Source organism: Lagenorhynchus albirostris, chromosome 2 (assembly GCF_949774975.1).
Source record: "Lagenorhynchus albirostris chromosome 2, mLagAlb1.1, whole genome shotgun sequence".
NCBI classification, from domain to species: domain Eukaryota; kingdom Metazoa; phylum Chordata; class Mammalia; order Artiodactyla; family Delphinidae; genus Lagenorhynchus; species Lagenorhynchus albirostris.
Genome location: NC_083096.1, coordinates 171,197,682 through 171,219,171, shown reverse-complemented (window position 1 = coordinate 171,219,171; position 21,490 = coordinate 171,197,682). Strand labels below are relative to the sequence as shown.

The following is a 21,490-nucleotide window of genomic DNA, read 5'->3' as shown; positions in this document are numbered from 1 at the left end:
ACCAGGTGCGGTTTCTCAAACTCAGCCTTGTCCCGAGCCAGGCCAAGCCATCCACCCAGTTCTCTGTGAAGCTCGCTATACGTTCTGGCAGTGCCAGGACTCAGAGTGAGAAAAGCCATGTCCTCTTCCTCCGTCTCCCAGGGAGCCCTCACTGGTGAGAATCTGGGCCACCACTCCTTTGGAACCTTACCTGTCAGGCCAGCTCCAGCTGCACCGAACAGCGAGGTCATGACAGCTATGCCGGCCGCTGAGCCCAGAGCCGCTGCCCCGGCACTGCCAATGATTGTCGCGGCTCCGGCAGCAACAAGAGGGGCAGCCAGACCCCCGGTCACGCCTGCGAGGAAAGCGGCCCGTGGTGGGTAGAGGTGGGAGTGCGGACGGGGCCTGCTGCGCTCTTCCTCCACCGGCCTCCCTCCCACTGCCTCTCACGGACAATACTAGTGAACACACCTACTACGCGCATGCGAGGAGGGGTGGGCTCCCAGCGGATCCCCCTGCACTCCCCACTCTTGCTCCCAGCCTGGCATCATCCCTCACTCCGTGCTGCCCTGGCCAGTGCCACCATCTCATCTTACCGATCACTGTCCCGCCTCCCAGCGTCGCCAGGCCTATCAGGAGATAGCGCTTCCACTTCCTCCGGTTTTCTTTCTTCTTCCGGGATGCCTCGGCCGTTCTGGGGGTGGGTGGGGGGAGAGATGGCTCTCTAGGACTGGCTGTGTCTGGGATCCCCTGACACCTCCCCGCCTCACCAAGCCCCAAACTGGGATCAGTGCTGGGTGCTCTGTCATGCAGAGCGAGGTACCAAGGTTACCTTGGACCCATCTATGGTTTTAAAAAGCTGAAAACATTCTAAAACCCAGCTGGGGAATCCCAGTACGTGGGAGGTGCTACTTACCCAACGGATCCATCCTAACAGGGTTGCAATTTGAATAATGAAAAGACAAAAAAAAAAAAAAATAATAGTGGCAAAAGAAGCACAAAACTCTCTTTATACAGATGGACCCAGAATGAGTACCAGATAGAGCCACAGACATCATCACCTCACTCCTTCCTTCCCCTCCCCCCACTCCGCCATCTGAGCCCACCTCCCTCTGGAAGGAATTTGGGAACCAATTTCCTTCAGATTTATCTTTTCAAAGAGGGGTTAGAGAAATGTCTGTACTGGACACCTTGGCCTTGGGGCAATAGCTAGAACCCTTCAGACTTGAAATTTGAAAGTGACAAAATGTAGCAAAAGGGAAGCATATGGAGTAAGCTGGGGTCAGGTGAATCCTGAGAATGGCCCAGGAGAGTCACTAAACCCAACTTTCCTGTCCAACATCTGGCCCCCGGTGCTTTGGGGCAATAAGGAGAAGGATGGGAGACAAGGGTGGGGCAGTGCGGTCACTACCAGTGGGAACTCTGAACTGAACTTGGAGTTTGGACAACAACTCAACGTACAGAGCGATGGCCAATGATGATGATGATAAAAGAAAGGTTAATGTTTATTGAGGACTTCCAACATGCCTGCCACTGTGCTTTGCACTTCGAATGGTTTATCTTATCCTAGAAGCAGTTTTATTATTGTCTGCGTATCACAGACGAGGACACGGATAAGAGTGCCCTCCTCCTGAGTGGCAGTGGGGATCAGCAAAAACAATGTTTGTCAAGCGCAGAGCTTGACAGTTGGCCCTGCAAGCGGGGACCGAGACAGTGGCTGTCGCCATGAAACTCCATCTCCCTGAAACTCAGTTCCCCCTTTTGTAAAAATGGGGATGATAACATCTCCCTCATAAGGCTGTTGGTTTGTAAAGCTTAAATTAATTCCTTCTTCATCCCTCTGATCAACAAACTTTTATGGAGAATGGACAGCAGGCTGGAACGTCCGTGTGTCGGCGAGCAGAACAACGCAGTACTCAGCCGGAGTCGTTTCCTTCCCATCTCTTGCCTCCTGAACCATACATGATAGCAAGAAACAGTTCATCCTCCGGTCAGTGAAAAGAAGTCGGATTTGAGATGGGCTTTGGGAGACCCGCTATGCTTTTTGGTTGTCTGCCCGCTCACCTCAACCAGCTTTCCCCTAAGCACCTCCTGGGGGTACAGCACAGCACTTCTCGGTTGCTTCACTACTGAGCGGAAACCAATCCTCCATGATCACAGGTGCTGGTTTTTCATGACTGAAATTCACGCCCTCAGATGTGCAGGAAGAGGCCGAACCACAGGCATTTAGCAAAGCGGAAGGCAGGACGGCGACGAAGGGCGTGGGTTCTGGTGTGAGGTTTCAAATCCTGTAAACTAGGCTTGAATCCTCCCTCTGCTGTGGTGGTGCATGACAGTCCTCCAGGTGTTCAGTTATCCCTCCTGCACTGGTCCTCCCTATGGAACAATTACACACCTCTGCCCCGATGAGCTGAGTGGTTCCACGACCCGCTTTAGCCAGTAGCTGGAAAGGATATGAGTCACTTCTGGCAAAATCTTTATGAGTCAGTGCAGCGCCTGGTAAGTCTCCTTTTGCTCTGCCCCGAGACCAGCAACACTCCCAATAGAGGTCACCCTGTCAACTGGGACCCAGAACCAAGGAAGTGTGGACTAAAGCCACAGCCAACTTGCAAGAAATGCACTTGTGTTGCTGTAAGCCATCGAGACGTGGAGGTCATTTGTTACCGCAGCAAAACCTAGGCTATCCTGCTGGACAGGGCCACTTACTAACCTTGGGACTATGTACAAATGACTTGTCCTGAGTTTCCTCGTCCATGAAGTGGGAATGATAATAGCGCTGAATTTCCAGGGGTACTAGGAGGGCTAAACCTATGGTGACTGGCATACTGTCATCGTTCAGTATGTTTACTGCTATCATCATTCCTTCCATGGTTATGACAATTTCCTCCACAGGCTGGAGATATACTTTGGCCCTTAATTGCTAGTACCAATCGGGGCAAACAGGAAGGCTGGAAATTAGTTGCTTTCGGCAGAGTTCAAGGCCTGAGGAGAAATTCCAGCTGCTGAGGGCGTACAAGAGGAACACACAGGGGCTATGAGCAGCTGGCTCCGTGAACCAGCAGCAAATTGTTCGACAAACACTGCCTGGGAAATAGTCTGCAAATTCGGGGTGAGGTCTTTGAGCCCAGCTCCGCCATGATCTCGCTGGCTCCCCTGATTTTTCTGAGCCTCAATTTTCTCACTTAGGGACTGGAAATGGGAGGATGATGCGAGCACTACCACGTGACCAGTGTCAAGCAGGAAAGTACAATCACAACTGTCTGCCCCCCTCTCTCCCTCCATCCTGGTCCTCCCTCTGCCTTGAGGACAGAGTCACCTCTCCAGCAGGACACTCAGGCCCTCCCGTGACCTGGTCCCTGCCTTATGCACAGCCTCATGGTTCATCAATTCCTAACTTACACTCTACCCTCCAGAAACACTGAGCTGCCTGCAGGCACGCTGCCCACGCCCCAGTCCTGTGTTCCTGCTGGCCCTCGGCTGCCAAGGACCTTCTCACCTTCCTTTGCCTGGCTAAACATTACTCATCGTTCCAGAGTCACCTCCTCGCCTGCCTGAACCTCAAGGTTGCCTACATGCTCCGACTCCAGGCCTCCCTAACCCTCTGTACGGTATTAGCCTGGAATTCTAGACCATTGATTTTCAAAGGGGGGGCTTTGAATCAACTGCATCAGAATCCCCAGGGGGTAGCTGTTAAAAGCACGACTTCCTGGGTGAGGAAACCACCTGTAACAAGCTCTCCAATTATCTCAAGTTTGAGAATCACAGGGCTGAACCTTTGGGACACAGATAAAGCCTTTCCTGTGTTCCACCCTCAGCCGCTGGCCCTGGGATTGGCACCTGGATGGGGCTCAGAAGACATTTTTTGAAAAGAACCTACTCATTCCACAGCAAGAATTGGACGTGAACATCTTGCTGCAGTGATCTTTTCTCCCACTCACTGTCCATTTCTATGAAAACCGGGGGGTACATACATTTTAGCTAAATAAAATATTTAGCCAGAGTGTAGGCCAATCACCATCAAGAATGAAATTTCTGGGACAGCAGAACAAATCTAGGATGTTACAACATTTTCATGATTAGTACAGATTTATTATTAAGAACATAGTCAAATTCTTGAGTGGGTGCCCTTGACATTTCTTAGCACAGTCTGCTTCTAGATTGTTCCTGCAGTGACACCTGCACATCTGGGATACTAGACAGTCATCACTTTTAGCTGAGTTTATGGAGGGGGAAACTCATAGCCTAAAGGGAATAAAATAACTAAAGAGTAAATATCGTTCTTGAAGCTGTTTTATTTAAATGTATAAATGCTAGTATATCAGATCAATTTTATAAAGATTGGATTGATGATATACTCTAATCTCTAGTATTCTGCTTTGTATTATTATTAAAACAATTTTTTTTTGGCTGTGTTGGGTCTTTGTTGCTGCACGCGGGCTTTCTCTAGTTGTGGTGAGCGGGGGCTACTCTTTGTTGCGGTGTGCGGGCTTCTCATTGCGGTGGCTTCTCTTGTTGTGGAGCACGGGCTCTAGGCGCGCGGGCTTCAGTAGCTGTGGCACATGGGCTCAGTAGTTGTGGCTCGCGGGCTCTAGAGCACAGGCTCAGTAGTTGTGGCGCACGGGCTTAGTTGATCTGCAGCATGTGGGATCTTCCTGGACCAGGGCTGCAAACCCGTGTCCCCTGCATTGGCAGGTGGATTCTTAACCACTGCACCACCAGGAAGTCCCTGCTTTGTATTATTATTTGAATGTTTACCAAAAAAAGAATATAATATTTTCCCTAAAAGTTATTTAGCTAAGGCACTCTCTCTTAATGTACACCTGAACTGCCAATCGATTTCCTTATTTAAGTACTTGAACGCTCTTAGTAACTGTTTTGTACACAAAACGAACAGCTTTCCCGTTAATCATTAATTATCACAGCACTTCACTCCTGCAATAACTTCAGTTGTCTGATTGAATTTCAACCTCTAAAGCACAAGAGGAGAAGCTGGCTCTGAGTTATATCTATGACGCTTCCTATATTGGGAAGTGAGAATTCAGAGCACGACACTGAATCCAGATGAAGCCCTGTTCCTATTACTGACTTTGCTTGCTGACTAGGCACCATGGCAATCTCTGTCATCACATAGCCTCTGGCCACACTCATGACCTGGGATGTCAGAAGTGACCCTGGGCTGACATTCCATGTCAGCTTCCCAAAGACAGAGGCTGAAGCCAAGATGCAGATTTGGGCCAAATCCCAGGCAGAGGTCACAGATACCTTGAGAAGAGCAGAGACACCCGCACTGCTTATCTCATGGGTCCACAAAGAAATTTCCCTCACTGCCACCTTATCTCCCATGAGAGGGTGTTCCTTACCTTTACTGCCCTCACCACCACCCTTTTCTTTTTTTTACATCACCTTCTCCAGTAGATAGAGAGGGAGTGCTTATCTCTGGGGAGTCTAGAGACACATTCCTAGTAAAAGCTTAGAAAGCCCCATAAAAGAATTATCTTCACTGCCTTCCTCAGAATTAAGAATGAAACCTCGGATTCTCAACCATGCCTTGAGGGATGCAGTAAGCACTGTTCAGACTGGATAAGGAGGTTGAATCAGATGGTGCCACTGGCCAGCTGGGTGGCCTTGGGTGAATTACGTCACCCTTCTGACATTCTGTTTCTTCCTCTGCAAAAGCCTCAGGGGACTGTAATGAGAACCCAGTGAGATGGTATCTTGTACCTGCATCTAGAGAGCGCTCAATAAAGGTTAGATGTTGACCATGTTATTATGATGGGATCAGTATCAACGTCCAGCACCGCACTTGCTAACATTTACTATGTGTCAGGTGCTCTTCCAAGCCTTTGATATGTATTAATTAATTTAACCCTCTTGACAGCCCTATGAGGGAGATCCTACCACTGTCCCTGTGCTACAGATGAGGAAACTGAGGCACAGAGAAGTGAAGTCACCAAACAAGTAGGGGAAGCTTGGATGGCCTCAGGGCTCAGATGGGGACCCAAGAACAGAAAGGTGGTACATCACACCCTGAACTCCAGTTGCAAAGGATCGCCTTGGGGTGCTGAGTGAGAAGCTCACCTTGCAGAAACACAAAACCTTAGAGTTAAAAGAAACCTACATACAACTCGATACTCTACTTGTACAGGTGAAGAAACTGGTGCTGGTGTCTGGACAGGGAAAGCAATGTGCCCAGGGCCACACAGGGACTTAGCAGCAGAATCAGAGAACCAGGTCCCTTGGCTGACCAGTCCCTATGCTTTCCCTGAGTCTCAGACCCCTCCAGAGACCATAGATAGAATCTGAGAGGTTGCCAAAGTCCCTAAAGACACCTGTGGAGTATTATTCTGAGGAAATGGCCCACGCAGTAATAACAGCAATGATAACAGTACTATAGCAAATGTTGATATTTAACAACTAGTAACTCTGTGCAAGTCCTGCTCGAAGCGCTTTATGTGTACAAACTCATTTGAGCCCCACAGGAACCCTATGAAGAGGGTGCTATTATTATCCCCATTTGTAGCTGGTGAAACTGAGGCCCAGAGAAGTTAAATAACTTGCCCAGGATCACACGGCTGGTAAGTGGCAGAGCTGGGCTGTTTTACACATTTCCTCATCTGGCATTACTGGTATTATCAGAACAGACCCTCTGGGTAATGTGTTTCTTTCTGACAATAGATTTCCAGACAATACTTAAGAGTGTCCTTCATTTCAAGGCATAATTGAGGGATCCAGGTGTTGGCCTGGATCCAGCTGTTTCTTTATTGACACAGCTCTGGGAGTCAAAACAAGTCTATTTTCAGGTTATTTCAACAGACCAAGTTTCCTCCTTTCTCAAGGAATCGACCCCCTCCCTTTGCCCTACAAACCCTGGCGGGAGGGCGGCTCCAGTTCTGAATTTGGCTTCAAAGCTAAATTCCCAGCTGGGCTGAACTGGGCACAGCCTGGCTGCTCAAAGAAAGCCTTCATGGCCGAACAAAACCCAAGGCTGGGAGATGTGCCTGGTGCAAGGAGCCCGCAATTAGGCTGTGACTGGGATCGATTTATTACCCTGGGATTAGATCCTGTGTAAGGTGTTCTGCAAAGAGCTGAGCTCTGGCCAAGTTACCAGGAAACTTTCCCTCAACACACACCTGACCATACACAGATAGCAAAGCCTCTTGACAGCTGGCAGGTATGGGGGAATGTGGGGGAAGGGAAGGACTCATACTTACTGAGCCCTTGCTACATGCCAGCCCTGGGCCAAGCACTTGATAATACAATTGCATTTGTTTTCCACAATGACCCTAGGAGGATGCTATTCTTATTCCTATTTTACAGATAAGAATATTATGGCTTAGAGAAGGGGTGGGGGGTGAGGGGTGGGGGGGCACCTGCCCAAGGTCAAAAAGCAAACAGGTGTCAGAGGTGGGATTTGAACCCAGGCCACTCTGGCCCACAGACAAGGTGTCACAAGAACTGAGGGGGAGTGGGGTGTTGGGGCCACAGAATGTTAAAGTCACAAACTCATGGCCCTTAGCATTCATCCATTCAATCCCCCTTTCCTACAAATGAGGATGGCGGCCCAGAGACGGGAAGTGACTTGATAAGGCCACACAGCGAGTCAGGACTGCACTGTGACTCTCTGTCCAGTGCTCTTCCCACCTCAGTGCACCATCTCTTAATGGGGGGAGGGGACACACAGGATGCTGTTATCTGAAGAGTGGAAGTCCTTGATTCCTGGCAGGGTGGCCAGGGTTGCAGGGCACACTTACTCAGATTCCTCCTCTTTGGTTTCCTTCAGGCTCTCGAGGAACGTCTCTTCGAGGAGGTCCAGCTCCTCCAAGGGCACTTGGAGGAGGGAGGTCATGTGGCAAATGAGGACTCGGGCCCGAGCATCATAGCGTCCTGCAAAGAGAGAAAGAGCACGGGGTCAGTTCAGCTTCCAAGCACAGAGATGTTAACAGCAGCGCAACGGATGAAACCCAAACCCCAGATACATCCGAAGTGCACAGCCCCGAGAACCAGTCAGCTGAACAAGAAGACAGCTTCTGGGGCGGAACAGTGTGCAACTGTTACCCATGTGGATCAGGAGAAAGGTGGCGTGTTCCACCAAATCAGCAAAGATCAAATTTTCACATCCCAAAGCTGTTAAGGACGTGATAGCACGATCAGAAGCAAATCCAACTCCATCATGACATACAAGGCCCCTGGCCAACTCCACGACCTCACCTTCTAGAATGTTCCTGCTGCGGAGCCTTTGCGCTTGTTTTGTTTCCACCACCGGGAAGGCTCATTCCCCAGATCTTCTTGGGAGGCTCCTCCCCCTCATTCAAGTCTCTGTTCAGACGCCTCCCGCTCACAGAGGCCTTCCCGACCCCCGGCCCCCACTACTCTACCCCTTTACCCTGCATTTTGTTCCACACAGAGCTTGCCCTGCTCTGACATCATATCCATTTACTCTCGTTTGTCTCTCCCCGTGAAGTATAAACTTGATAAGTATAAACTCTACACTGCTTTATCTCTAGTCCTTAGGAGAGTACTCGGCACAAAGAATAAATGTTCAATTAATGACCTGACAGACCTGGGTACGGATACTATTTGTGTCTAACCTTGGGCAAAGCTCATCCTCACTCAGGTGGAAGTGGAAATAGTAACAGTCATCTCACAAAGTTTTTTTTTTTTTTTTTTTTTTGCGGTACGCGGGCCTCTCACCGTTGTGACCTCTCCCGTTGCGGAGCACAGGCTCCGGACGCGCAGGCTCAGCGGCCATGGCTCACGAACCCAGCCGCTCCGCGGCATGTGGGATCTTCCCGGACCGGGGCACGAACCCGTGTCCCCTGCATCGGCAGGCGGACTCTCAACCACTGTGCCACCAGGGAAGCCCTCACAAAGTTTTGAGGAGAGGACTCTGGGTCCATGACGGGTCCTTAATGAATGATGCAGAACTGGCCTCCTCTGCTGGGTGTCTGCAATGCTGCATGGTAATTTTATACTAAGGTCATAGTAGCTACGATAACCTCAGCTTCTGCAAAATAAACCAGTTCCTTCCACTAACAAGGGTCCTTAGAGCGAGCCGTGGTCTGGAAGCACTTGCCCAGCTGCCCTCGGCCGCCTCCCTGGATGAGGACCTGTGTGTCGGGAAACAGACACCACAGGCCACGTCTTGGGGTTATTGATCAGCTAATGTCCCACAAATAAAGGAGCTCCCTCCTAGGCTCACAGACTATTGCGCGTAGGCCGTAATCGACCTGTGGCAATTGACAAGCCTTGGCCGTGGTGATTAACTGATGGCAGCTATCATCAGCCACTAATTCATACTCCACTGGTCAAGGCTGCCGTGATTCAGTTTCTGGAATACAGACTGCCAGGTGCACAGGTGATTAAAACCTCCCAAGGTATTCTCAGGCACAGGACTCTGGAATGTCAGCCTCGTGTAAGGGTCATTTCAAGGACCTTGACAGCCAGGCTGCTGGACTTGGAGCTGAGGTTCTATTTAAGGCAGGTGGTGAGTGGTAGAGGAGGGGCAGGAGTCCTGGGCTACCCAGGACAACTTGCCAGGTAGCCAACTCACTCCTCAAGGGCCAATCCATCCTGTCTCAATAAAAAGCCCAACTTGGGGTTCAGGCCAAAAGCCTGGGCATCGTTCTTGATTTTTCTCGTTGCCCCTCCTCAGACATCCAATCTACCAGCTGATGGTGACAGCCGCACCTCCAAAATGTGTCCTGAGTCTGACCACGGCTCCCCATCTCTGCTGCGCGGCCACTGCGACTGCCGTCGCTCTTCAAGGACCAGCCATTGCCCTGGTTCCTCCTGCCCCACACTCTATTTGCCACACGGCAGCTTGAAGGGTGAAGTCATAAATCTAATTGGGGTTCTCTTCCCCAACTTAAAACTCCCCAATGCACTTAGAATAAAATCCACATTTCTTCCCATGGTCTGCAAGACTGTACATTTTCCTGCCACTCTCTACCACCTCGCTTTCTACTGGTCCCTGTTTCCACCAGCATTTGTCCCACCAAGAAGCCAAGCTCATTCCTGCGCCAGGGCCTTTGCACTTGTTCTAACTCGCAAGCTCCTGATCTGAGGAGGTCTGGGTGCATTCATGCCTGGAGGAAGTGGTGTAATCAAGATGACTCCTCCTCCTGCTACCTCCGCAGGAAAGGAAACCAGCATCCACGGTGCTCCTAACAAATGCTGGGCACCACTCAGGAAGCTTGCATTCCTGATTGCTAATCTTCCCAGTGGTCCTGGGAAGCTGGTATTATGATGCCTCATTTTGCACAAGAGGGAAGAACGGGTGCAGAAAGGCTAAGAAACTTCCTAAATCAGGGGTCCCCAGCCCCCAGTCCACAGACCGGTACCGGTCCGTGGCCTGTTAGGAACCGGGCCGCACAGCAGGAAGTGAGCTGTGGGCGAGGGGCGAAGCTTCATTGGCCGCTCCCATCGCTCCCTGTCGTTAGCATCACCGCCTGAACCATCTCCCCCACCCGAGTCAGCGGAAAAACTGTCTTCCACGAAACCGGTCCCTGGTGCCAAAGAGGTTGGGGACCGCTGTTTTAAATCACACAGCTGAGGGAGCCGTGGAATTTCGCTTAAAACCCAGGATGCCAAAGTTTCTGTTCATTTCACTGTGGCTGCCTTTTAAAGGCAAATCTACTTGAGGGAATTCCCTGGAGGTCCAGTGGTTAGGACTCCGAGCTCTCATTGTGGAGGGCCCAGGTTCGATCACTGGTCGGGGAACTAAAATCCCACAAGCTGAGCGGTACAGCCAAAAAAAAAAAAAAAGACTAGAATAAGGCAAATCTACTCGAGTGAAGTTTTGGCATTCCAGGTCAATCCCATGTGGTCAGCTGTGAGTCCTACCTTCTGGGTGCATGGGATATGTGGGGTGCACCCACAATCCCAGGCATAGCCCTAGGCCATGGGCCAAAGGTGCACACACAGGACCCATCACCCGGCAGCCTGTTCTTTGGAAAATCTTGGTGGGGGGCGGGCTCAGGGATCTTGGCTCTGCCCCCAGGGGGCAGAAGTATGCCAGCCTCCAACTGCTGGGCAGCCCCAGCACCCACCCAGACTCCACCCTTGGAGCCCAACTGGTCCTTCTGGCCTAGGAAGAGCAAGGGACATGTCCAAAGTCACCCAGTGTGTTTGGACAGACCCGGGGGCAGAACAAACACTTCTGGGCTCCTTTTCTCACCAGCATCTCAATAGAGAAGTTGATGCACTTTGCACTTCACCATCCAACACTGTGCTGTGCATTAAAGGATGAACAGCGCCCTTGGAGCTAAACGCCAGGTGCACCCCAGGCGCTGTGACAACCACCACCACCTGCCCTGCATTTCCAAATGCACCTCCTCAGGGAGCAGTACAACCTCCATTGCCAGGCACTGAACCAGCCTCTGTTCTCACTATGGATCTGAGTTCGGGAGCCAGAATGACCTGCCTGGGGTTGAGCTTGCCTCTCCTCGGAGAGCAGCAGAATCCCAGACCTTTGGGAAGAGATCACGGCCAATCCCTTCCCTTTGGGGACTGCCCTCCAGACCAAAGGAAAAAGGAATTCAGAGGCAGAAACTTCAGCCTTTATTGGGACACAGACTGGGGTTTGAATTTTCATCTGACTACCTACTAGCTGAATGGCTTCTGGCAAGTTTCTTGACCTCTCTGAGCCTCAGTTTCCTCATCTGTACAATGGGGGCAAGAATACCCTTTTAATCTGGCGTTTGTTGAGATACAGTGAGAAGATGCATGTGATGAGACTGGCCAGCACCTGGGATGCAGTAAGTGATCAAGAAAGGGTGGCTAATAGTACTCTTTTTATGGTAAATTGTCAAATTTCCTCTATCCTTAGATGCTAAGAAGCCAGGGCTGCTGGGGTGAGGCTGTGAGCTGCTGCTGCTGTGTCAGCATGGGGAACCTTCGTCTCGCCCTTCCCTGCGGTCCGAGGACACTCTCAGGCCATATTCATTCAACTGATTACCCAGCCTACTGCACTGCCATCCCTCGATGGACCGACTTTTTTTTTTTGGCCGTGCTGCGTGCCTTGTGGGATCTTAGTTTCCCGACCAGGGACTGAACCCAGGACCTGGCAGTGAAAGCACCGAGTCCTAACCACTGAACAACAAGGGAATTCCCCCAACTTTTCTAATTGTACATTTTATGTAACATTTAGAATATTTATACCCAATTTCACCCTCAATGAATTTTTTTTTTCATATGAAGGAAACCACACCTTACTCTAGTCCCACGGTCCTCCCCCCATCTCCCCCATGGGCACTGGGCTGACTTACAAGTCTTCCCAGGGTCTTCACTTTGGTGGGCAGAGTGTGGCTGGAGGCACAGGACTTTTTGTTTTCTTTTTAAATTTAATTAATTAATTTTTGGCTGCATTGGGTCTTCGTTGCTGCGCGTGGGCTTTCTCTAGTTGTGGTGAGCGGGGGCTACTCTTTTTTTTTTTGGGGGGGCTACTCTTCGTCACAATGTGCATACTTCTCATTGTGGTGGCTTCTCTTGTTTCGGAGCACGGGCTCTAGGCGTGCGGGCTTCAGTAGTTGTGGCATGTGGGCTCAGTAGTTGTGGCTCGCAGGCTCTAGAGCACATGCTCAGTAGTTGTAATGCACGGGCTTAGTCGCTCTGCGGCCTGTGGGATCTTCTTGGACCAGGGATCAAATCCGTGTCCCCTGCAATGGCAGTTGGATTCTTAACCACTGCTCCACCAGGGAAGTCCCAAGGGACAGGACTTCTAAGATGCACCCTGTCTCAGGGCAGGACGTGAACTCAGATGGTTTCAGGTATGACTCCTGCCTTTTCTCTTCACGGCTCATTTTGGGGGGACAGTTAAGGGTGTTCAACGTGGCAACGAGCTTACTTCAAGGCCGGTGGTCATGGGAGCAAAGGGGGCCCATCTGAGGCCCTCCTCCAGCTCCACCCTCTCAGCTGCTGGCAAGATTGGCCTCCTCCGGCCTCTACCACATGGGGTGCCCACGCTTCATTCTGGCCTCATCAAATCCCCTAAAGTCAGCTGTAAGGATGAGGATTTTATCATTTTATCTCCATGTAGGAAGCAGAACAGCAGTTAAGCATGAACTCAGGAACCACACTGCCTGGGTCTGAATCCTTGCTGTGTGACCTCGGGCAGGTGATTTCACTTTCTGGGCCGCAGCTGCCTCTTTTGTAAAATGAGGGACAGGAATAGCATCTACCTCCCAGGGCTGTTGAGGGGTTTAAACAAATTGTAAAGCATTTTTCTCAGGGCCTGCACACAGTAGGCACTCAATGAGCATCGGCCGTGGTTAGAACTACTCCCAGCACCTAGCAGACGGCCTGGCACACACAGTGCGGGCTCCGTCCTCATTTGCTGAATGGATGAACAGCCAGCTTCAATACTGACAGCAAGCTTTACGAACCTTGAGGATCCTGATGAAGAACCTAGCCGCCAGCTGACAACGCGTTCCACCACGACCAACGACCAACCTCTCAAACCTTTCTGATTCATTGGGGAGGTAGGGTTTGCAGCTCAGTAATAAAGACCAGGTCAGAAAGTAGAGCCAAGTTTGCGGTGAAGGTTGTTGTATCTCATGTGGCTGCATGTCGTCGGGTTCCATGGCCTGGAGTCAATGTTATCTTTGGATTCAGGGTACAGAGGGCAAGAACCATGCTTCAGCCTAAGTGTCCTGCGCACGTTCACCATGAGACTCACTGCCTTAAACGGAATTTGAAACTTACTTGGAAATGCCACCTCGGGTTACTTAACCTCCTGAGCCTAATTTCCTACCAGTGGGGAGGACAGTATCTACTCTAGCAGTTGATTTGAGGATTATATATGATGCAATAATTCACCATCTGTGTACAGGACCTAGGAGAGCAACTAGGTAACTTATAAAGATTACCAACTACAAATAAACCAGCCCCACCTGAGACGGCCAAATTTGGGGTCCTGAACCCATGGTTCTCAACCAGGGATGTTTTTGCCCCCCGAGGATATCTGGCAAAGCATGGAGACATTTCTGGTTATCACAACTCAGGAAGTGCTACTGGCATCTAGTGAGTAGAGGCCAGGGATTCAGCTAAATCTCCTACATGGCACGGGGTGGTCCCACAACAAAGAATTATCCAGTCCCAAATGTCAATAGTGCCACAGTTGTGAAACCCAGTCTCGAGTTGGCTCAGATGTAGTTTAACCTTCAACATATAAAAGGCTTATTTTTTCCAGTTGTGTGGGCAAGAAGCTTCATGGGTTGTTACTGGATGAGAAGGAAATGATTAGCACGCATAAAAAATTCCACCCAGCTGCCAAGATGGCATTGTTTTGTGACTAAGATCCCAATATTGTCAGTATGGGTCAACCTTCCAGGAAGTTCAGAGACGTGCGGCTTTTTGTGTTGATGTCTTGGGCTGATTCCATGATTAATCACCCTGTGTCACACCCAGAGAGAAATGCAGTAGCACAGAGAGCCTTCTGTGCTGTGTGTCCTACCCTATCAGTCTCTGTAGAAAAAAGATGTTTTAACCCTCAAGTTCAGACAAACCACCTTGCTAGTATCTGAGCTTGTGCTCTAAGGAAAGGACATCCATCCTTCTTTCTATCCATCCAACCTTCTATCCATTTATCTATCCGTCCCTCCATCCCTTCATCCATTCCTCCATCCCTTCATCCATCCATCCATTCACCCAACAAGTACTAAATGCCCGCCACGTGTCCATCAGTGTTGCAGACACTGGGATATGATGGTGAACAAGCCAGACAAGGGCCCTACTCTCATGGAGCTTATGGGAAAGGCCTTGAACAACCGGCCCAACTATGACACTGACCTTCTCCTTACAAGATCCTTGACTGTGTTCTTAGGACCAAAGACAGTTTTGTTTTGCTCTGAAGTAGCATCTGGCTCTTGCCTCTCATTTGTATTTGAAATTGAAGTTCAGAGAAGTTAAGTGACTTGATCAAGGTCACACAATGAGAGTCTGAGAGACAGGATGACAGTCCAGGTTTTCTGGTTCCCAGGGCTTTCCCATTTCACCACCACCACCACCGTGCCCCAGTGGCACTCATGGCCTGCTTCCTGCATGCCAGCTCTGTTCTGAGCGCTTTACCTGGGTTATTTCATTTAATCCTCCCCGCTGCCCTGTAAGGTAAAAAGTACTGTTTGTTCCCATTTAACACCTGAGAAAACCGAGACACAGAGACATTCAGGACCTTGCCAAAGTAGAGCTTGAATCTTAACACCAGGCAGCCTGATCCCCAGATGCACCCAGTTCTTGGTCGCTGGTTCTTCATTAATAAAGACAGAGTTGGACATGACAACTGTAGCCATTCCCACTCGGGGCCTCCTTTTCTCATCTACAGGCGGACCTCGTTTTACTGCTCTTTGCCTTGTCTGTGGCAACCCTGCATCCAGCAGGTCCATCAGTGCCATTTTTCCAACAGCATTTTTAAATTAAGGTATGTCCATTGTTTTTTTAGACACAGCGTTACCGTACACTTAATAGACTACGGTATAGTGTAAATATAACTTTTATATGCCCTGAGAAACCAAAAATATTCACGTGACTGGCTTTACTGCGGTGGTCTGGAACGGAACCCGCAATATCTCCGAGGTCTGCGTCTGAAGAGAGGGTCGTCTAGATGGTTTGAGGGGCCACCTACCTCTGACCTCTGGGGAAATTTTGAGCCCTAGCACCCACTCCCATTGGGGTCCCGGCGTGCCAGTGAAGCTCCTCCTGTTTGTAGATGCCGGCATCTGGTGGGGCTTTGAGATAAACCAAAGGCACCCCCCAGATGTTGTCAGAGACTGGTATTCTTCAGATACGAGGTACTACTATATTCCCGTGGGGATGCTGCCACAGTCCTCAACCCCTGTGGGTGAAATCTGCTAAGGTTTTTGTTAATAGCACTCGTTTTAGAATGTCCAGCTCTGCCACTTACCAGCTTAGGCCAGTTACTTCACCTCTCTGGGCCTCAGTTTGCTCGTCTGGAAAGTGGGAGTGTCTACATGAAAGGATGGCTATGAGGATGATGTGAAACAATGCCTGACAAGGGTCAGGTACCATGACCAGCGTTAACAGGTGCTTCATAAGTGGTGGTTATTCTCAAGAGACATTTCAAAGGCAATGCCGGTTTAGAGGCTGCCTATGAGAACACCCCTGGGAGGGAATGAAGTACCAGGTGATGACATTAGACAGGCTGTTTCAAACCCGCTCCAATTATTCTGTGAGAGCCAGGCCAAGGTCACCCACAGCAAAGGGGGTAAGTTAAAGTGTCCTGGGTGCTCCTGGGAGCTCAGGAGGGCTTGTGATTGGCAGGCGGCGGCAGGAAGCAGGCTAGAATGAACGTGGCTCGCTGGGCTTGTGGCCCAGCTCTACTGGCTTCCCTTTCCTTTCTTTTTTTTTTTTTTTTGAGGCCGACACAGGAGTGCTGGGCAGCTTCTTCTCCCCTGTGACAAGGCCGTGGGGCAGAGCGCTGGCCCTGGAGGCCGGAGACCTGGTTCTGACCACCAGGCCACCTCTGCCACTGTGTGCTTCCGGGAAAGCCCCTTCCCCTCTCTGGCCTCAACCTCTCCACCTGGAAATATGGGCGTCCCATCCAAGATGACCTTGACCTGCAAAATGGGAACAACGACCTCCAACACCCCTCAGGGGGCTGAGAGGGCTCCGTGCCTGTAGAGCCCTTGGCGGCACGCTGGGCACCCAGCAAGCGCTCAAGAACTGGTGCTTTGCTGTTCCCGTGATTATCACGTGAGGGTGTGTGTGCTGATGGGCTGCCTTCCTTTCCTGAGCCTCAGACCTCCGCACAAACCCACCCCTCACTCCAACAGCGTCCAGGACGATCGGATATTGTTATTCTTTCCTTACTTCTGTTTGGAGAAAACACAAGTGATACAGCTGAGGATTTTCAGACCAACTGCACCACATCCTCAGACCACAACTCAGCCACGTGGCCTCACCGGCCAAAGAGAAGTGTTACTTCAGGTCGTGCCCGCCTGAAAGCAGGGACTGGGCCAGATCACCCTTGGGCTCTCATCTGGCTCTGAGATATGGAGTGAAAGCATTCTGTGCGGCTAGACTAGGGCCAAAAATATATATTGGGGTTTGAGCCTTACAGCTGCACTTCTCAGACTATAAACTCCACGGGAACAGCCTGGGATCTCGTGTAGGTGGAGAACCCGCTCAGCTCCGGCCCCCGTGACCCTCCTCTGAGCATTCTTTCCAGCCAGGCCTCCTGCACACGCTGTTTCTGCTCCTGACATTCTGTTCTTCCTCCTCTTCTTACTCCTCCAGTCCCGCACGAGCCCGGGGTTCCGGTGGGGAGTGGGTGGGACTTCCCTTCCTACACAGTGTAGACGTGGTTGGGATTTCATTTTCAATTCTGTGCTCCTTCTGTTTGCCAGCAGAACAGACCTCAGAGGGCAGGAGCCAGACTCCAGAGCCACTCAGAAGGTGGAACCACAGGGCACTGCGCGGAATCAACAGAACCGCTAAGAAGCACCACCCGGCGCTTGGCATGAATGGAGAGCTTCCGGCTCCCCAGCTCTACGGGCTTCCCTTTCCTTTCTTTTTATTTATTTATTTATTTATTTTTGCGGTATGCGGGCCTCTCACTGTTGTGGCCTCTCCCGTTGCGGAGCACAGGCTCCGGACGCGCAGGCTCAGCGGCCATGGCTCACGGGCCCAGCCGCTCCGCGGCATATGGGATCTTCCCGGACCGGGGCACGAACCCGTGCTCCCTGCATCGGCAGGCGGACTCTCAACCACTGCGCCACCAGGGAAGCCCCCTTTCCTTTCTTGCACCAAAAAGGCCACTGGGGACCGGACCGCAGGGGCAACACCTACCACTGGCTTCACTGGCTGAGGTGCAGATACGTGCCCCACAACTTATGAAATCAACTCACCATCCTTGAGTGAGAAGCTCAGAAGGTCCTGAGGGAAGAGTAACAGGAATTAGCAATAGGTTGATTTGTAACCAGCCTGCTCACTTGACAAATGTTTATTGACCCTTAAAAAGTGGGAGAACAAGGCAGACAAAATACCTCCGCCATACATTCGAGGGGCGAGCCAGACAAACAAGTAAGCAGATAACTGAATAAATGCGTGAGAATTTCAGGGAGTCAGATGAAGGAGGGGAAGGGCTGTTTTAAATCTGCTCTCTTGACCCGCCGATAGCCTGTGTCAAGCTTCTGCCTGCTTTAAATGCATACAGAGCAGGTGAGTGACATGCCCAAGGGCACACAGCAAAGCTGCTACTTCCAAAAGGAGGCACCACAGCTTAGCAGTCAGGAGCACGGGCTCTGGAGTAAGACTGCCAAGGTTCAAATCAGCTGTGTGACCTTGAGCAAGTTACCTAACGTCTCTGTGCCTCCATTTATCATCCTACCTAATAAAATTGCTTTGAGAATTAAATGAGTTCATATTAGTAAGGTATTAGCATATAATAAGTACTGTTTAAGTAATAAATCGATAGTAAATATTCAATCATGATAATTCAACATTAGCTATGATCGTCATCATCATATGAAATTATGATGCAATATTTAATCTTTCAATTCCCCCCACGCCACTAGAGGCGATATTCAGGCTGACTTTCAGAGGAAATTCTCTGTTCTACTTTCCCTGGCAGCCACCACCTGGGCGGTGGGTGTACCTGAGTGATCACCAGTGGGTCGTCCTTCAAGATGGGGTCCTTCAATAAAATCTGAGCAAACGTGTCTGCTCCTTCGCCTCCCAGGCCGCTGGCAAAAGCAGTCATGGTTGGCAAGACAGCTTCGGACAAGTCCAGCCACTTCACCAGGCCAGCCACAAAGTCCGTGCAGAAGGATCTGAAAGACAGACGCAGCTGAGATCCTGGACCGTGCATCTCACGATATGAGCTGTGTGCAAGGATGTGAAGACCTGGCACTTACAAAAAACCACGGCGACTGTGGCCCAGGGAATACGGAAGAGCCAAAACCTGATTTCAGGTGTGTGGACTTGGGCTTCTTCCTCCACCAAAACTTTGACCACAGGGCTGGTGAACCACACGAACGGGGCTAACGAGCAGTTACTGACCACACGCCCTGAGGCCGGCCTGCCCTGGGGCTGTGGAATCAAAAATGAGCAAGATGGGCCTTGGGTGAGAAGCTCGCAGCGGGGTGGAGACTTGGACGGAACTAACTGATCCAGGGCCGTGGGATATGCTAGGACAGAGGCAGGAATCAAGCCCCGATGAGCCGAGACGGAGCCCCAAATCCACCTGTGAGGTGGAGGCAGTGACCAGAAAAGGTTCCCACACATGGAGACTGGCTGCTGGGAACAGCCGCGGACATGCTCTCCGGAGACACGCTGGCTGCGTAGAAGTGGGAGAAGTGCAGGGAAGGCTGTCCTCCAGCCGCGCCCACCGCCGCCATGGGGGCTCTGTCCACAGCAGTCATTTGAGGGGGTCCCTGGGTGGCGGATGGATGGGGTGCTCCAGGACAGAAGGGACCCCAGGAGCTACAGGAAACAAATGGCATCTTGGGGACCCCAGAAGAGTCCACACAAGGCTTTGATTCCAAGCCACCACTGGGATGCGGGAAAGGGAATCAGATCAGAGGGGATTAGACCAGTGCAGAGAAGAGGCTTCCCAGAGACAAGCAGAGCTCCCTGGTAGAGAGGGCGACCTCAGGAAGCTCCCCGCCTGCACCGCCCGGCTCCGGTTCCCGTGGATCCCAGGCAGCCCACCCAACCCACTCTTTAGAGCTGCTGCTGCCAAAGCCCAAGTAGAGAGATCTCTGCAGGCCGGGCCGGTGACAGGAGCAGTGCAGGACTCGGGTTCAAATCCTGGCCCTACCACTGTTTTGGTCCAGGTCCCCGGGAAGCAGCTCTGAAATGATTACTGGGGATTCTGTTGGGGTCAACGGCTGTGAATGGGCAGGGAGGATGGAGGACTGGGCAGGGAGATCCAGTCTCAACAGAAGCCTCAGCTGACCCTGTGGGGAGATCTGAAGATGGGGTGAACCTTGAGAACTGCCTCCAGTGGGGCAACAGGGCTGGGCCTTTATACTCTTATTTCAGACAGTCATCGGACAAAGGCTGCCCCAGGAAGGCGGCAGAACCTTGGGTGAAGTGGCTCTCTTCAGCTGAGGCAGACCCAGGCTGTGCCGGAAAGCCCTCTCAGTAGCTGGGGGAACGTCCTTCACTCCTTTTTTTTTTTTTTTGGCCATGCCACGGGGCATGAGGGATCTTAGTTCCCTGACCAGGGATCAAACCTGCGCCCCCTGCCGTAGAAGCGTGGAGTCTTAAACACTGGAGCGCCAGGGAAGTCCCAGGAAAGTCCTTCACTCCTGAAGGACATTTGAGCGAGTAACTCGACCTCTCTGTGCCTCAGTTTCCTTATCTGCAAATGGGTCTAAGAAACCAACTTCATAAAATTGTTTGAGGATTAAATGAGATGATACATGTAAAGCAGCCCGAGCAGGGCTTGGCATGCAGTAGATACTCAACTAATGTTAGTTAGCATCACTATTTTATTTACAAGGTGACCAAGAGAGGCAGTGGAGGAGAGGGTTGAGCCGGGCTCTGTCTGACCCCTCGGGGGCGTCCTGGCTCCCTCGGTGACTGGCTTCATGCCCTACTTCACCTCTCTTAGTTTTACTCTCCTCTGCTGTAAAATGAGGATGATAATAGGGCCTGTCTCATAGATTGGCTGGAAAGATTAACTGACATGATAATAGTGCCTGATAACCCTCAATAAATGTTAGCTACTGCTGTGACAATTACTGTAACTTACCCCGCTACAATTACTGGGATTACCCTGGGATGATGTGTGAGTGTATGTGCAGGGAGGGATGACTAAGTGAATTGAGCATTACTCCGGGGTAAACATATACGTAGTGCCGAGGGCAGCGGCACGGCCTGGCCCTGTGTCCATGAAGGAAGTCCTGGATGTAGAGAAGCATCTCATAACAAGAGTGGAGGGGTGAAGAGCACGAACTCCAGCTCAAATCCCAGCTGTGCCACAAGCTGTGTGATCTTGGACAAGTTACTTAGCCTCTCTGTGCCTCTGTTTCTTTATCTGTAAAACGGTGGCGATAACGATGAAACCTATTGCACAGGGCTGTCGAAAGCTAAGTTAACATTTGTCATGTGCTTAGAGCAAAACCTGGCACATATAAAGCCCTATATAGGTGTTTCTTTAAATGAACAAATGAATTAATAAATATATATGTAAAGTGCCAGGACAGCAATCTATGAAATAAGAAATAGCACTGTAGAACGGCAGGGCCTTGGTAAATGCTTCTAATGTGACTGGTGATCTAGCTGAACCACATAAAAATCAATAGCAATGATGATAATAAATGGTGATCACAGAGCAACTATCTGTCAGTCCCTGTACTCAGTGCTTCATACACACGGACTCATTTACTTCTCATTACAGCCCCATGAGGGAGGGAGGTACTATTTTTACCCCCATTCTAGAGATAAAGGCACCCAGAACCAGAAAGGTGTTTTTTTGTTAGTTTGCTTTGTGTTTTTTGGCCATGCCACATGGCTCGTGGGATCTTAGGTCACTCAGCAGTGAAATCGC

At 50.7% G+C, this 21,490-nt stretch overlaps 1 protein-coding gene across 7 annotated transcripts in view; it reads right to left on the bottom strand.

The window, feature by feature from the left end:
* The window catches only part of TMCO4 (transmembrane and coiled-coil domains 4), a 95,670-nt gene that overhangs the window by 49,760 nt on the left and 24,420 nt on the right, over positions 1 to 21,490 (bottom strand). For 6 of the 7 annotated variants that reach the window (XM_060141238.1, XM_060141237.1, XM_060141241.1 and 3 more), the window contains 5 exons: positions 18,590 to 18,764; positions 17,841 to 17,868; positions 7,731 to 7,863; positions 576 to 673; positions 191 to 334 (listed from right to left, as the gene is read on the bottom strand). In XM_060141238.1, the coding sequence (XP_059997221.1) occupies positions 191 to 334; positions 576 to 673; positions 7,731 to 7,863; positions 17,841 to 17,868; positions 18,590 to 18,764 (578 nt within the window). Of the gene's footprint in view, positions 1 to 190; positions 335 to 575; positions 674 to 7,730; positions 7,864 to 17,840; positions 17,869 to 18,589; positions 18,765 to 21,490 lie in introns of those variants that run through there. The other variant, XM_060141240.1, reaches the window with a different exon arrangement.